Source organism: Polyodon spathula, chromosome 5, assembly GCF_017654505.1.
Source record: "Polyodon spathula isolate WHYD16114869_AA chromosome 5, ASM1765450v1, whole genome shotgun sequence".
Classification (NCBI taxonomy): Eukaryota; Metazoa; Chordata; class Actinopteri; order Acipenseriformes; family Polyodontidae; genus Polyodon; species Polyodon spathula.
In genome coordinates, this window is record NC_054538.1 from 59,750,605 (window position 1) to 59,767,719 (window position 17,115).

The window sequence follows — 17,115 nt, forward strand, 5'->3', positions numbered from 1 at the left end:
GCGAAAGGATGGTTCCTCAGTGTGTGACACCAACTGTCAAACGCTGAGGAGGAAGTGTGATGGTCTGGGGCTCTTTTGCTGGATCCAGGGTCGGCGACTTGCAAGGAGTGAGTGGCACCCTGAACCAAAACGGCTAACACAGCATTTTGCAGCACCATGCAATACCCTTTGGTATATGCCTAGTTGGTCAGGGGTTCATCCTACAGCAAGATAATAACCCAAAACATACATTCAGGCTATGTCAGAACTATCTTAGAAGAAAAGAACAAGACGGTAGGCTTCAAATCATGGAATGGCCAGCAGAGTCTCCAGACTTAAACCCCATCGAGCTGGTTTGGGATGAACTGGACAGAAGGGTGAAAGCAAAGCAACCTACAACACATCTGAGGGAACTTTTGCAACAGTGTTGGGAAGAACTTTCCAAACAATATTTGATTTCCATTGTAGAAAGAATGCCACGAGTGTGTTCGGCTGTTATATCTGCAAAAGGTGGCTACTTTGATGAGTCAAAAATTTTGAAAAACTTTGTTAAACAAAACGATTCCATGATTTCTTTTTTATCTCCAATTGTTTATTTGTTCTTTGTTTTAATTTCAGAGTACATTCAGACATTAAACTGTGTAAATTTCAATAAAAACTGGAAAAATGGAGGTGTTGTAAAACTTTTGACCGGTAGTGTATGTGTGTGTGTGTCTATATGTGTGTGTGTGTGTGTGTGTGTGTGTGTGTGTATATATATATATACATACACACACACACATACACACAGTGCCTTGCAAAAGTATTCAGACCCCTGACCAATTCTCTCATTCTGTTTGATATTTTATTTTTAAACACTGAAACTCAGAATCAATTATTGTAAGGTGACATTGGTTTTATGTTGGGAAATATTTTTAAGAAAAATAAAAAACTGAAATATCTTGCTTGCATAAGTATTCAACCCCTGTGCTATGCAAGCTCCCAGTTTGCACCGATGAAATAAATTGCCCTAACAAGGACGCAATTACCTTACCATTGGCCTCCACCTGTGAACCATTAAAGTTGCTGTCACATTTTCTGGATAAAAACCCCACTGTTGAAGGATCATTGGTAAGGCTGTGAATCTGAAAAAAAATGAAGACCAAAGAGCATTCTACAGAAGTTAGAGATAAAGTAATACAAATGCATAGATTAGGGACAGTGTACAAAATAATATCCAAGTGTTTGGATATCCCAGTGAGCACAGTTGGATCAATAATCAGGAAGTGGAAGCTGCATCGCACCACCCAGGCACTGCCAAGAAAAGGCCGTCCCTCAAAACTCAGTGCTCAGACAAGAAGGAGACTTGTGAGAGAAGCCACAGAGAGGCCAACAATCACTTTGAAGGAGCTACAGAGTTCAGTGGCTGGGAGTGGAGTAATGGTGCACCAGTCAACCATATCAAGAGCTCTGCATAACACTGGCCTGTATGGGAGGGTGGCAAGAAAGAAGCCGTTACTCAAAAAGTACCATCTGAAAGCACGTCTGGAGTTTGCCAGAAAGTATGAGAGTGATCCAGCTGTGATGTGGGAAAAGGTTTTGTGGTCAGATGAGACCAAGATAGAGCTTTTTGGCCAAAACTCAAAGCGTTAGGGGTGGCGCAAACCAAACATTGCCCATGCCTCAAGACATCCCTACAGTGAAGTATGGTGGTGGCAGCATCATGCTGTGGGGATGTGTGACGGAAACATGAGTTCTGGTGATGAATCTTCCTCCCGACCTGTAAAGAACGAGAGGAGAAGTATCTGGAAGGGCTGGCCTGACAGTTCGTTTCCGGGTCAGGGAAGTGGGTCAGCCTGGAAAGAAGCGCGACTCTGTTGTAAGACCGTATTGATTTGAAAGGTAAACGAGAGGCAGCTGCAAGTAATAAGGCAGCTGCAACCGTTTACTTAGATATCATGCGGGATTATATATAGGGGCCAGGGTAACGCTGATCTTTTCCTTCGTTTGGGTAACGTGAGAAGGACTGAGAGAGGAGTTCTCAGAGTGTATTGCGTGTTGTGTGTTGTCTTTGTTTGTTTATAATTGTCTGTCTTTTTCGCACCACTAGACAGTTAACGCACACCTCCGGAGCTGTCGCCACGTAAAGCACTATCCAGAGCACCACTGCACAGAGCACCTGCACGTTTGAATATCACCCAGGACTGGTGACCGTGCCATTGTTTGTGTGTGAGACTGTACTGTGTTCGCCATCCGCGCGCTTTACACATTGTTGTGTACGGCCGGGGATTTATTATTTGACGGTCGCCAGACCTGGAAACAGCACAAATAAACACTTGTTCACTGAATCACTGTTGTCTGTTCATCACTCCTGCATCGCATCACCGCTACACCTGTTCCCCTTACCAACCACTTTGCCACAGGATGCTTCTCATCAGCAGGGACTGGGCATCTTGTTACAATTGAAGGAAGAATGGAGGAGCAAAATACAGGAAAATACTGCAAGAGAATCTGCTTCAGTCCGCTAAAAAACTGAAGCGTGGTAGGAAATTCACCTGTCAGCAGGACAATGATCCCAAGCACAAGGCCAAAGCAACATTGGAGTGTTTCAAGAACAAAAAGGTGAATGTCCTATAGTGGCCCAGTCAAAGTCCTGATCTCAATCCCATTGAGAATCTGTGGCACTATTTGAAAATTACGGTCCACAAGCGTCGTCCAACCAACCTGAACAACCTGGAGCAAATCTGCCAAGAAGAATGGGCCAAAATCACTCCGACACTGTGAAAAGCTGGTACATACTTACCCCAAAAGACTTAAAGCTGTTATTGCAGCGAAAGGTGGCTCTACCAAATATTAATGTGTGGGGGTTGAATACTTATGCAAGCAAGATATTTCAGTTTTTTATTTTTCTTAAAAATATTTCCCAACATAAAACCAATGTCACCTTACAATAATTGATTCTGAGTTTAAGTGTTTTAAAAAAAAAAAAAATATTGAAGAGAACGAAATTTCAATGTACCATTTGTAGTTCAGTAATATGAGAGAATTGGTAAGGGGTCTGAATACATTTGCAAGGCACTGTATATATTTAATATAGACACACACACACACCTTTTAAATGTTATTTAATGTGTGTGTGTGTGTGTGTGTGTGTGTGAGTGAGAAATGCCTGTGGACTTTTATACAAAGGTACTGTGTTGTGTAAATGCTTTTTTAAATGTATTATACAGTGATTTGTGATACTTTTGTATGAAAAGCGCTATATAAAATGTAATAAATAAATATTATGCTTTCAGTTAAGCTATTACAGTATATTGCAATGTAATTACTACCACTTGTCAACCTGTTGCAACAAATACATTTTAAAAGCTGCAATCACATGAATAATTGAGACAACTGAGGATTCCAGATGGGTGGTAAGATCTGTTGATCTGCTACTTTGTATCTTTCTGGCATGAACAGGAGATCTCAGTATGGCTCTGAAATGAATGTGCTGTCATTGAAACGTGGAAAGAGCACAATGTAGAAAGAAGTTGTGGCTAAATTACCTTTTTATTGTCAGTGCTCTCAAACAAGAATTAAACAGTAAACCCAGATACAGTAGCACAAGTAGTGTATTCATTATACTGTATTGATAACCTTATTTTTATATCACAAGTTATTACCTTTTTTTTGTAAACATATGCAGACAATGTAAATCTGTAAACGAGGCTGGTTTTGTACAGCATGATTACATGGAATGTTTTCAAAAGACAGTAATATTACAAAAGGTCCATTCCAATGTCAAGTTTTAAATTCCAACAATTTATTTTAAAGCCATACAGTAAATCTGTGCAGCAATGGTCTGTTTTGAAAGTACATGGTTTAGCAAAACACTAGCAATACACCTGCTGTCACCAACTGAGATAGTAACACATTTACCTGAATCACTTTCATTTTATTATTAACCTTATCACTCATTAAACATCATGATATCATATGTATATATAACACCAAAAAAGACCTTTATAACGAAAACATAAATCAGCACATTGTGCCTGAATAAGTCTTCAGTGGTAGTGGAAACAAAGTGTTTCAATTGTATTCTGCTTTAACTGCATTACTATGTATTAATAGTAAACTAACATTTGTCGAAATTGATAGAACTTAAAACCGAAATAGGGTCCAATTGTAACCCAAAGATGCACAGGCTTCTCGATAGTTCATTTTTTATTGATTGTATACTGCACGTTGATTCCTCCATGAAACAGTTCATTGCTGAGAAACTTTAAATATGAGGTCACACGCGAGCATTTGCTGCAGATAAAGTTCTCCTTTGTGTAATCAAGTCTTTACTGCAGATACTGGATATGAAAGTATGAAAAATACTAACATTTAACTACAGTAGGCTACCAGGTCCACGGGTTAACTACAGTGATAGTAAATGTACACACTAATCGTTCTGCATCTTGTCTAAAGTGCACAGGCTTCACTGAACAGCATAATAGCCACCACGTGTTTACATTTTATTATATGCATGTGCTGCTGCCTTTGCAAAGTAACTCAGGAAATTGCCAAACACTGCTTAAAAAATTAAAAAAAACTTTCAAAAAATCTTAACCTGCCTTCAACAAACTGAGCCTATTTATCTTGCTCTTAAACTTGTATCTTGATTAAGATATACAAAGTCAATTGTATTAGTTTTGCCTTTCTCATGATAAACAAAGTACATTTAGTGAAATCCTTGTTAAACATGTCAATGCTATAGTTACTAAGCTGACAGCAGTTACTTAAAATGTATGAGAAATTATGCCTACTGGAACCATTTTTTTTCTGAGGGCACTTGTGATTGCTGTCAAAGTAAAGGCAATATGCCAAGAACAGCTTTATCCTCGGTTCTTGACCTTTTAAATCTCAGTGAACTTTGGAAGGCATCAGGTTTATCTTCAAGTCATACATATATCTTGCTATTAGAATTGATTTTGAACTTGAACATTGTGGCCAGCATTAAATGTGAGCTCGAACAGCTTTGGTTTTAAAAATTACACAACTCAGAAATTGTCAACTTAATTCCTCTAAATGCAAAACTTGCTCTACAGGCTTTGTCAGATCAAATGACTGTACTTCCCAATCCATAACTGACCTAAATTATTGTATTTTTGCTGCTGAAAAGAGCAACAGGTGCTACCTCTTAAGGATTTCACACAACTGATTATGAGATTACACACTGGAGGAAATGTTCAAAGGTTTTTACTCCAAAGTGTCATTAGCATCATCTTATTCTAAAAGAGAAAAAAAAAACCTCCATTGAAGTTAAAAAAAAAAAAAACTTGAAATAGCCAGAGAATATATTCAAAGACTTGGTACTAAGTTGTTAATTTCTAGTTCTGTGGCATTAGAGAAATGTCCCCACACTAATTAAAACCAGTGCACAAACATACTGTAGAGAGGGTCCTCATAATCATGTCATCATCACAGTTTAAAATAAAGGCATGTTGATCGGATTATAGCTAAATGCAATCTGAAACATCTGTAGGAGGCCAGGAGTGTACAGCAGGGCTAAAAATTAACATCGGCCATGCAGCAATTTTCGTGGGTGTCCTTCTCAATTGCTGCAGTGCCCTTTCAGCTACAGCAAAAACGTCTGGTAAGTGTTTGGATCCAAACATTAACATGAGTTTGTGGTTAAAATCACTTCCCTTTAAGCACATGGATTTCTACTAATGGCATAACAATGCAACCTCAGAAGAAAAAAAAAAGTAGAAAGCTTTGCTAATCTGCAAAACAAATGTGCAAAATCATCTTTTCAGGTCAGTAGTTTAGAAATGTTTCAATTGCCATTATCCCCTTATTTTAAATTTCCTTATTTTATCACAACAAAACTAAAATGGTAGGAAATAATACTCTACATTGTATTACTGTGTTTATTATCATTATTTGTCTATATTATGATAGATAAGTTTTAGTATTTTCAGTTCATGCATATATAAAAGCTACCAAACCTCCCAATTCCTTTTATGGACAGTTGTTTAGACCTTCTCATGTGTCTGCGACCTGAAATCAATGGGGTCGGATGATGTTGAAAAACGTCAACATTTGCTGCATGGTCGTACGCTGTTAACCACCATGGAGCAAGACTTCGAGGAACTTTTAATAGAAATAGTATGGAAACATCCACATTTATATAACCCCTCACACAGTGTTCTCTCCAGGCCTTTTCAGCCGGACATGGTCGCTCGGCAAAGTGGCTGTCATCATCCGGCTGAAAAATCCCAATCTGCCCATCTTGCAGATGCTACTGTGCCTTGAACAATAAGTATTGATTGCGCTTCTAGCAGACGAGATCACTTGCGCATTGCTGGGTAAAAAAAAAAAAAAACTTGGAACCACATGACAGATGTGTTACATTTTGACACAACATTTCACTAGCTACCATTCAGTCATTCAGTCAGTTTTTTTGCTGTATTATTGTGCTACAAGGTGATATATAGTACATAACAGCTATACATATGCACACCAAAAACATATATATATAATTTTTTTTTTAATTGTGCTGTGATATCATAACAATATGTAACAAGGTGCTTGTGAGCGATATTGGGGGTTCATATAGAGGCTGTACGCCTTTAAGAAGAAAGGCTGATCCAATATCATCTGAACTCTTGTCAGCTGATATACAAATGCTTAAGTGCAGTGCTGCTGGATTATTACACTCTGGTTTCATGCACAATTACGATGGTGACCAAACTTGAGTGAGCACTGTTGTGTTAAAAAAAAAAAAAAAATGGTTAAAACGAACAGTTCAAAAAATGTACAACAGCAAAAAACTAAAATAGACATGCATTAACAAAATGCCCTGAAAACTTAACATAAAGAAAACAATTTAAATGAAGCAATAAACTCAATAATTAAGCTAAAAAGGATGTGAAAAGATTATGGTTTATTTATTTAGTTAGTTAGTTAGTTAGTTAACTCAAATAACCCTATGTTATCTTTCCCCAGTCAAATCGCAGAGTGCCTAAATAAGCACGGTAATTTACCATAATAAAAAACAGTAATGAAAAAGAAAATGTCGAACATAAAAAAGAGCAACCAGATAGTCAATGAAATACAACACATTAATCAAATTCTTTGCCTTATTATATATTTAAAATAAGGCAAGTTTATTTTTCCGTTAAAAGTGCTCCCAGGCTATAATATTCTGCTGCCCGGTTGCACAAAATTCCTGTGGAGAACACTGTAACAGAAACAGCATTGGTGTGTATTACTCAACAAAACAGAAAAGGACTGGAGAGAATGTAAAGCCTGTGGCCACACTTTGCTGGGAATGGCCAGTTGCTCTGTGAGGTGTGATTGCAAGTCTTTCTGCAGGTTTCTCTGCATTGCTGTGTATTTTTGCTTTGAAGCAATGGTCCCAATCTTTTTAACCTTTCACCTGTCATTTTAAGATACCTCAAATCTCTTGCTTTTTTTTTTTTTTTTTTTTGTATTTTGTCACGTTTTTCTGAATGTCTGAGTTTGGCCATAGCTCAACAGTAACTAAGCATCAATGATGGATTGAGGTCAATCTAAAGCTATCAACTGGCCCCACAATACCAGAGACCAGGCAGGGTTTTAACCCTTTGCAGTCCTATGTCGGACCAGGTCCGACATTGTAATTTTCCCTTTTCGTCCAATGTCAAACCCTGTCCGATATCATGAAAAAGACGTAAAGCACAAGTCTAGACGTTTTTTCTCCGGAAAAAGCAGAGAAAACCTTATAATGGCCGAATGGAACTGAAAAAAATAAAATAAAAGGGGCGTATCTCATAGCCCCATGCATTACAGAGATAACACGGACATAACAAAGGAGGTAGATGCTTCTGCATTCAGCACACAAAGAATATCACAGACCTTTGCACAACTTTTTGGAGCTTTTTATAGTAATAAAATAATGACTTAGATCGCATTATTGAGGAGATTGGTGATAAAACGAGTGATCAGGAGAGGATTTATCAGTATGCATGTCTATAAAGAGGTATGTGAAATATACAGCGAACAAGGGGTGAGGCTTAGCTGTTGTGATTCAATGCCTTTTAAACCTGTTTTACTCTGGAAGATATATATATTTTAAACAGCATGTGTAAAATAAACAGCGTGTGAAAATAAATTGGACCTGACGCACCTGACAAGCGCTGAATAAATTGACTGCAAAGGGTTACAGTTGCCCCTAAACTGAAAGAAATTAATCTGTAAATGAAGTGTTTAACCTTTGCTAAATTGATATTGTTGCTTAAATACCGTGAGACAGCATGATGGAATATCTTTATTTTAATTATGTATTTTATATCAGTTAGGACCCTGCACTCTCCTTCATAAGAAATACATTATGACTGCTGCCATAATGCTCTTTCCTATCAGCTGCTTTCTGACTTTCTTTGTGTCCAGTTAAGACCAATTTGAAATTTGACTTATTTGTGGACCCTTTTTGAGTCAGTGCTCTGCCACTTCATAAATCTCATTTTAATATCACAGACTACATTTATAAATGAGCCCCGCCTACATTTTGCCCATGCGTATAATTAATGTTTAACATGTCTTGAAGTGCATGGCTAACGAGCGGTGGAGCACATTGCATGACAGAGCGCATTTTGGCGGTGCTAACACTGCCTTTACTGGCCAAAATTGTCATGATACATACAGGGCAATTGTAAGGCCGGTGTAAACTCGGTGCTATGGTCTTAATGGCATAGCAAACACATGACCCCCATAGTTTTGAACCACTTTTTAGTAAACAAAAACAAAGCATCCCCAGGGGCCTAATGCAAGTATAATTGCAACTCTAATGGAATAGTCAGAAATTAAAACAAAGTGGTAGTGGAATGGTTTATTTTTCCCCTTGATAAATAACTCACAAGTTACATTTTGTGAATTACTGCTGGGCCCAGTGAGTTAAAAAATAACTTTTTTCCTATTCAATTTGCTTTTTGTGTGTTGGTTTTCTCTGTCAATGCGATTTCACTTGCATGTGACTGGATTTCTTAGCCGGAGAGTCAACAGGATTTGTTTGAACAAAAAACCCAACCTACTTTCAAACATAATTAAGAGTCAAGGTAATGTCTCTGCCAAGATACAGTATGGAAAATTAAGTCTAACTTTATTTTTAGGGTTGGAATGTATGGACTTTAAGCATTCCTCCACAACACTGTTCACATTAAAAAAAAAAAAAACATTTGATCTAGCATGACTAAAATGATAGTCTTGTGAACTGTTGTGGGCTGCCTTAAACCGTTACCCAATTTCCAGAAAATGTTGTGTAGTGATTTTTATATAGATTGTATATTATATATATGTGACTTTTATGTGGAATGCAATAAATGAGAACCAAAACGGTGAGGTTTTTTCCCCTTCACTTTACAACACCATTTCCATTGTTTTACTTCGTGTTTAAGTAAAATTTCAGTTTACGTTTGCATTCAGCTACAAAAAGGCACAAGTAAACCTCATGTTATTACTTTATGAAAACATGTCTATGGTCACTGTTACTGTGAAGAAACGGCAATGAAAAGGAATAAAAAAAAAATAGAAAAGAAATAAAATGTGGTGTCAACTTTATGTACTATTTATTCCGGTAATAAACAAAACAACTTTTCACTTGAACTGCTATTTGGCATCCTTTGTTTTGTAGTTAATTCACTGGGGTAAAGTAAGTCCTACCCAACTTATTCTTTACTCTTGCAATATTTTTCTATTTTAACTTGCTATAAAATAAAGGCACACACACACAGGGGCCATGGCCATGTCCCCTGCTGCTATGCTGTCTCTGCCTGCGTTCAGAGCAATATAATGGTTTTTATTACTTTTTGAAAAATGAACCAATATCCGAATGAATATTTAAATTATATCCAAACATCCCATGTTCGTCCCAGCAGTAATTGTTACATTTCTTTGTATTCATATTTTGGTAAAATTTTCATTTTATTACTAAAATGACACCTCCAAGTTATCAGAAGATGAAATATGATTATAGTAAAAATTAAAATAAATGAGACGGTGGCTATTTGGCTAAATGTGTTATGCCTTTCTATATATGTTCCATCAAAAGTTCTCAATTATAAATTATATTTTAAATGTATAATATCCACAATCAACTAGTTTATTTATTTGCTGCGTAATAATGGCAATTCGAAATCTATTCTCAGGTGCCATTTACTTAGCACATTTAAGTTACAGTAACTCCCTCCCATCACACACTTGCATGTGCTACAGTACCCAGTTCATCCATGTTTGTGTGTGTGCTAATGCCAAATAATATTTAAAAAGTAAATACAATTAATAAACTTGTAAAATTATGTAATGAAACAACAAAAGTCACTCAAACTGAGGCATATTTTACATTTTTCCAATAAACAGCAAGAAAGAAATTATTGTTTTAAAGCAGTGCTGTGTCTTAAGATATACAGTGGCTCTCAAAAGTATTCACACCCCTTTGGACTTTTCCACATTTTACTGTGTTACAACATGGAATCAGAATTGATTTAATTAGGAGTTTTTGCCACTGATCAACACAATACAGTCCATAATGTCAAAGTGAAAAATAAAATCTACAAATTATTCTAAATTAATTACAAATACAAAACAGCAAATAATTGATTGTGTAAGTATTATTTTATGCTACACACATAAAATAACCAAACACGATGAACCACAAAGAGGAAAGGTTATAGCAATTCTACTTTTCACTATAAGTTGCTCATTTACAAAAACATGTATTTTAGGCAAAGTACTGCAAGTAACTATTTACAAGTATTGCTCTCTGAATCAACGTCAACTCTCTAAGGAACGTCACATTAGTACTGTGCCATAATTAGCCACAGTGTATTCAACTGCATCTGCAAACAGCACAGACCACTGTGTTCCTCTTTAAATTGGCCTTCGTAGCACAGTCATTTAGACCTACAGCAACAGGATACTAAATCAACTATCAGTGCCTTTAATTAACTTTTCTGGGGGTCAACAGCTTTAAGCAGTTTAAATTGAGTAGCCCATAAGACTGTGCTTTGTGCCAGCATCAGTAGTAATTGATAGCCTAAGCCTACAGTGTGTCATTAGATGTTACTATGTAAGCTGCTGCAGGGTTTGGAATACAGGAAGCGGTTCATTTACAGGAAAGTACCTTGTACTGCAGTCTTTAAACAAAAGCTTTTATTATTTTGGTTTTGAAGTGATCACTCTCAAACTGCCTTTATACAGGATTCTAAGAGGATGTTTATCAAATCAAGTTAAGCCTTGCATCACACCTATTGTGCTGTGACAACACTTTATAACACAATTAAGGCCTTTGTTTTAATATCTCTTGTATTCCCTGTTTCTGCGCACATAGCTCAACTATTTTGGGGAATTTAAATAAAAAAAGCAAAATATGTTCAATTAATATTAAAAAGATTAAAATCAATGACATACATGTATTGTTTGTATTCATTGTCTTTGCAGTGTAAGTATTGCATGTTGTATACTGAAATCAAAACACTCCAAAATATAGTAATATTTCTTGAACTAAAATGTAAATGTTCCTTCAGCCCACTCCACTTGCACAGTTCCATGTTATTTACCATAAAAGTTCCAATACACTTACATTATTAATAGATTTAGACAAAAATAGACCTAAAGACATTGTTTGCCTGAAAAAACACTTTAGATGCTGCAATTGCTCCAGTTCTGACAGTTTTTTTTTTTTTTTTTTTTTTTTTAAACAAATGTGCAGGCAAAAATAGCAAGTTGAAAAAAAAAAAATAAAGCTTTTTCATTCACTTCTCTTTTTTCTCTTACTCGTGATGAGCTGTTATAGGCGAAAGTCAACCTGATATGATATAAAGCAAGTCCAGCTGCATTTCATTTACCAATATTTTATTTTGGTTTTGGTTTATATATTAATGAACAGATCATGTTTTGGGAGGTTACCGATCAACCACGTTTTCACAAACACATGAGGCTTGATCACAATTATTGCGGTTATTCAGTTATACTGTAATAAGTAGGCTTACATATAGCAGGCTAAGGGAAAGTAATTTATGCCCACTGAGCTGTCTTTTATCTATTGTAGTATGGTGGCAGCCAGTAGTTTTAAAATGTTTACAAAATGGCCAAACTTTCTGAATGGCACCATCTTATATATTTGTCTGTCAGATCACTGACAACCCAGGAAAAACTGTACACTATCACATTATATCAAGCCTCTCACTAAAAACACTCTTCTCCAAGATGTTAGAAACAAGCCCACATCCCATAGAAACAACAGAAGTGGTAGGCTTCTGTATATGTTACATCCAATAGTGAGTGTTGCAGGGGAACAGGTTAATAATTACCCTCTGGTGTACTAGATGTACTTAGGAGATTATACATGATTCTGAGAGCTCTATTGAGGATATGGTGTGTGTTAAACTTCTGAGTTATTTAAAACAATCACCAGGATGTGACGACTGAAACAGAAAATAGACTACAAAATTATTCTAAGAAACAAGAATACATTATTAAAACTATGATTATTTTCAATAAAAAATAACATCTAATTTTGAGATTGTTTGCAGTTTGTTTATATAATAATAAATGAATTAAGAAAAAAAGAAAAGTTAACTTTTTTTTCGTGCAGAATTACTTTTGGCCCTCCCTTAACCTGTAACTAAAGTTTTATAACCGATAACTGCATTGATTTTAAAAATACAAACACAAAGCTGCATGTACAGCAAGTTATTTAAAGAGCTTGTAATGTTGCAACACAGTGATTGGGCACAGCCACCAGCCCAATATTTGGTGACGCACTCAGTTTATCTTTGTAGTTTTGTTCGTTTTAAAACTATAGCGAACATGACGCAATATCTAAAAAGAAAACAGTTCTTGAATGATGAGTCTACTCATCACATATGGTGACGATGTGTTTGTTATGCCTTCTGTACAAGGTTATGTTTCTGTGTACCGTAGTGACTAGGTAACACGAACCAAACGATGCAGAATAAACGTTACTGATTGTAAAAATTAAGTGTACTAAAATCTGCTAAATCCACTAATTTATAATTAATAGGTTAAGTTTAGTACACTAGAATGAACATGAAGACACACCCAGTGTGGACATTAATTATATTATCCCCTGAATTATAAGTATCACATTCCACAATAAACAGTTTGATACTTACCGCCTATCCATTGGCCTTACTCTGACAGCAACTTTCACTGATGCCATAGCTCATCCCTGTGTCTGTCTGTTTCACCTGCAAACCAGTTCACTAGTATTTTAATTGTTGTTGTTTTTAGCTCTTTTGTTTTTTATTTTTTGTATTTGTATTTTATTCACCACAGCGTTAGGTGGAAGCACAGCCTATCTGTTTTCAATTTACGTGTGCTTTCCATGTAGCCGTCTTAGTTTGAGTATACTTTCTTCCCTTGAAAACACACAAGCCGCTCTGCTGTCAGCTGACTGCAAGAACACAAAACACAGGGCGGTGGCTGGAAAGGGACAAACTACCTAAACACATTTGAAACACGAGTTTTTTGCATTCGAACCAGTCACGGTATAATTGGGTCTGTACAGCTGGCTGTGGATTTTAGCGCGACCAGTCAATATATATATAAATAAATGTCTGGATGTATTGGAATTGTTTTATTGCTGTACTGTTATCCTACTGAGTACTACTTCGTTCTCTGTATTAGTACTGAACTACTGAGATGTACCTGTGCATAAACTAAACTAATTGTTCACAATCCTATTTTTTTGCAGTTAAGTGGAGCATATTATTATTGTTTGCATTCTGACAGCGTGTTTTTTTTTTTTTTTTTTTTTTTTTCAGTTGCCTCTATTCTAATTATCATCTAGATACAGGATACAAGTTATATTTAATAACAGATAAATATCAACATTTTAATAATGCACACCAGAAACAAATCGGCTATGCTATAGCTGTTACATGAAGGTTTTATTTGTCTTGCTACAGCATTTATATATATATATATATATATATATATATATATATATATATATATATATATATATATATATATATATATTCCACACACAATCAACACACAGGTGGAGGGCAGGAGTGAGCCCGGTACCTCTCGCTCTAAAACATCGTGCTGATACCACTGTACATATAGATAGATAGATAATTCAAGAAAACATGTTAAATACAAGCATTTAATGAACATAAGCCACTAATTTATCGGTCTTCACCTAGGTCTCATTTCATGTACCTCTATGTGTATTGCCATGAGGGGGTTCTATCAGTGTCCATTCTTTATACATGGTCAAACCACTGCAATCGTCTTTCATGAACTTTCTACAGCAGAGTTGTTTCCTATTTTAGCCGCTTTCTAATTAACTCGTTCTTTATGTTTTGCATCCCAGAGACACCTAGTATTCCTCTAAGCTAACTCATTTCCACACTTACTATTTTACAACCATAAGATTTCCTCATGCGCTAGCATTCTGACCATATAACAGTGCCGGAACGACAGTTGTCTCATACACTCTAAGTTTCATTTTTATCAAAATGTCTTTAGCCATCCACATCCTGTGGTCTTCTGAAAGTAGAAACAGCTATTCTGATTCTTCTTTTTATGTCAACCTCACATTTTCCAGTCTTCAATACCAGGCCTCCAAGATACACACATTTTTCAACTTGTTCTAGGTTTTCATCTACTTTGATCTTTAGTCCAAACGTCCTGCTATTGCATGACTCCTGTCATCCCATCTTATAGTGCTAAAGCTATAGCTGCCTCCAGTACCAGACTGAACAAATGTGGCGACAATGTTCATCCTTGCCTCACTCCTACTGCTCTGGGATTCCGCACATCCTTAAAAATTTACAAATTCCTTGTTGCCAAATGCTGCCAAAGGCCTGTTTAAAGTCTATGAAGTTATAGAATGAAGTGTTGTGTTCTCTGTGTTCTGATATTCATCTTATCGCAAACAACAGCTCTCTTGTTTCACCCTGGTCTGAACCTGGCCTGTTCTTCTGCAAGTGCCTTTTCTATGAATCTATTCATTATCTTCTGCATCGTTTTGGTGAATACTTTTCCTGGTACACTAAACAAACTGCTAATTCCTCTGTAGTTCTTACGTTCGCTCTTGTCTCCTCTTATAGATCGGTACCATTATTGTTTTTGGTACTTGATATTCTTTATAAATTTGTTGAACAGCAAGAGCCAAATCAGAGCCAGGTTGGTGCAAGACAGAAAGCAGTGGAGTGACTTCATTCAGCCCCCTCGTCACTGCTGAGCTGACAGACAGAAATCTAAGACGGCACTAATTAATTTGACACAATTTCAGGTAGTTTAACAAACAATCTTTCTAAAAAAAAAAATTAAAAAGGACAATTTCAAATATTTGTTCATGACAAAAGTATTGTATTCTTAACATTTAAATTCTATACAAATTAATGCTAAATGCAAATTTAAAAATATAGTAATTGATTGAAAACTATTAGTCAGTAACGTCATATAACTAGAAAAAAGGTGATTATTTCCAACATCTGTTGAAGAAGAACGTTTTGGCAACATAGCAGATGATGGTTAAGACAAAGGAGCTGGAATCACATTTCAGAAAAACACTCGTAGCAAACTATGACAAAGGAAATGGCTACAGAACAGCATCCAAGAAATATGGAATACCAAAATCCACATTCTTAGCAATAATCAAGAAGTACCACAGAACAAATTCACCTGGAACACTTGAAAGAAGTGAATGTCCAAAGAAAAATATAGGCACAGCAGGTAGGAGAATCATCTGAGTTTTAGCAGTTAAGGGACTGAATTGACGTGATTGAAGATGGACTGCAGCCATGCATCAAAACATTCTACACAGTACAATGATACCATCTGCTCGTAGACTGATCAGCTGCCAGTTTATCTTCCAACACGACAACGACCAAAAGCATATGGCTAAGTCAACTCTGGAATTCTTAAAGAGAACAAAGATAAAAGTTCTGGAATGGCCTTCGCAATCACCAAATCTCAATCCAATAGAAACACTTTGCACTGATCTGAAAAAAGCTGTAGCCAGGCATTGTGTATTCAATCTGTCTGAGCTGAAGGAAATATGCAAGACAGAATGGGCACGTATTTCACCAACAAGATGTAACAGTCTGGTTCGGAATTATCATAAATGTCTGAAAGCTGTAATAAAAACAAAAGGAGTACACACGAAATACTAAAACAGGGGTGATAATACTTCTGTCGTGAATTAATACTTTAAATTATGGATTTTAATTGATTAAAGATGAATTGATTAATCATGCCTGTGGGTGTTGATCAATTAAAAAATCATTGATCAATTAATCTAGTCTACCCAAGTGTAAAATGGTAAGTTTGTTTATATTAGTGATTGATGTCACTGAGCTTCCTTAGAATAAGAGTACCAATAAATGCTTTCTGTGTTACCTGTTATTCAATAGTACTGTTTGTTCATCTCAGTTCTGCATGGCTTGGATGGGCAGGTCGGGTCCGTGTCCCCTCTGGTGAAGGGAGATCACTGCACCAGTACTGTGACCATGTCCCCGATGGTGGAGAATGTGCCTAAGCCCGCTTCTTGGGCTCCTGTAGTGTGTAGCAGGGCTTATGCTGTTCTAGAGGCTGAGGGGGCTGAGGTTGGGTTACTCCAGGATGAGCAAACCAGCTCGAGGAAATCCTGGCACAAGGGAAGGGCATGCTGTGGGTACCCTTTCTTCTGCAGAAAGCAGTTCCCCTGTTCCTCCTGTTCTGCCGGCCAGGGAACATCCATGGACACTGCATGAGTGCCCGGAACTCTTCCCTTTGCAGCACATGCAGAAGGGGCGGTAAGGTGCCCCCCGCTGTGATTTGCCCGGTGGATGTGGTTGGGTCAGACATGTCTGACCTCGACGTTGTAAAAGATGGGCTAGGAGGTCTAGGAGCTGGGGATGGGGATCAAGACTGGGGAAGTTGGGGCTGCCCGGTGGTAGGGGGCAATCTGCCCTGAGATTTAAGCAGGGTCTCCAGCATTGTCTACTGAGCCCTCACAGTCTCTGCCAGCTCCTGAAAATGCCGCTCAGCTGAGCTTGGACGTCTCTGAGGTGACTCCAACGGAGAGTGTCTGTGCCTGTACAGGGAAGGAGAGCGGTACCTGCGTGGTGACCGTCTGTCCCCTGGTGAACTCCCCCCTCGACAGTGACCATCTCACTTCCCCTGCGA

The 17,115-nt window shown here is 37.1% G+C and overlaps 1 protein-coding gene across 1 annotated transcript in view; it reads right to left on the minus strand.

The window, feature by feature from the left end:
• kif16ba (kinesin family member 16Ba) overlaps positions 1-13,380 on the minus strand; it is a 149,405-nt gene extending 136,025 nt beyond the window's left edge. Inside the window, exon 1 of the mRNA XM_041250878.1 lies at positions 13,107-13,380. Within this exon, the coding sequence (XP_041106812.1) occupies positions 13,107-13,153 (47 nt within the window). The 5' untranslated portion in view covers positions 13,154-13,380. The remainder of the gene's footprint in view (positions 1-13,106) is intronic.
• Between the last annotated feature and the right edge of the window lie 3,735 nt (positions 13,381-17,115).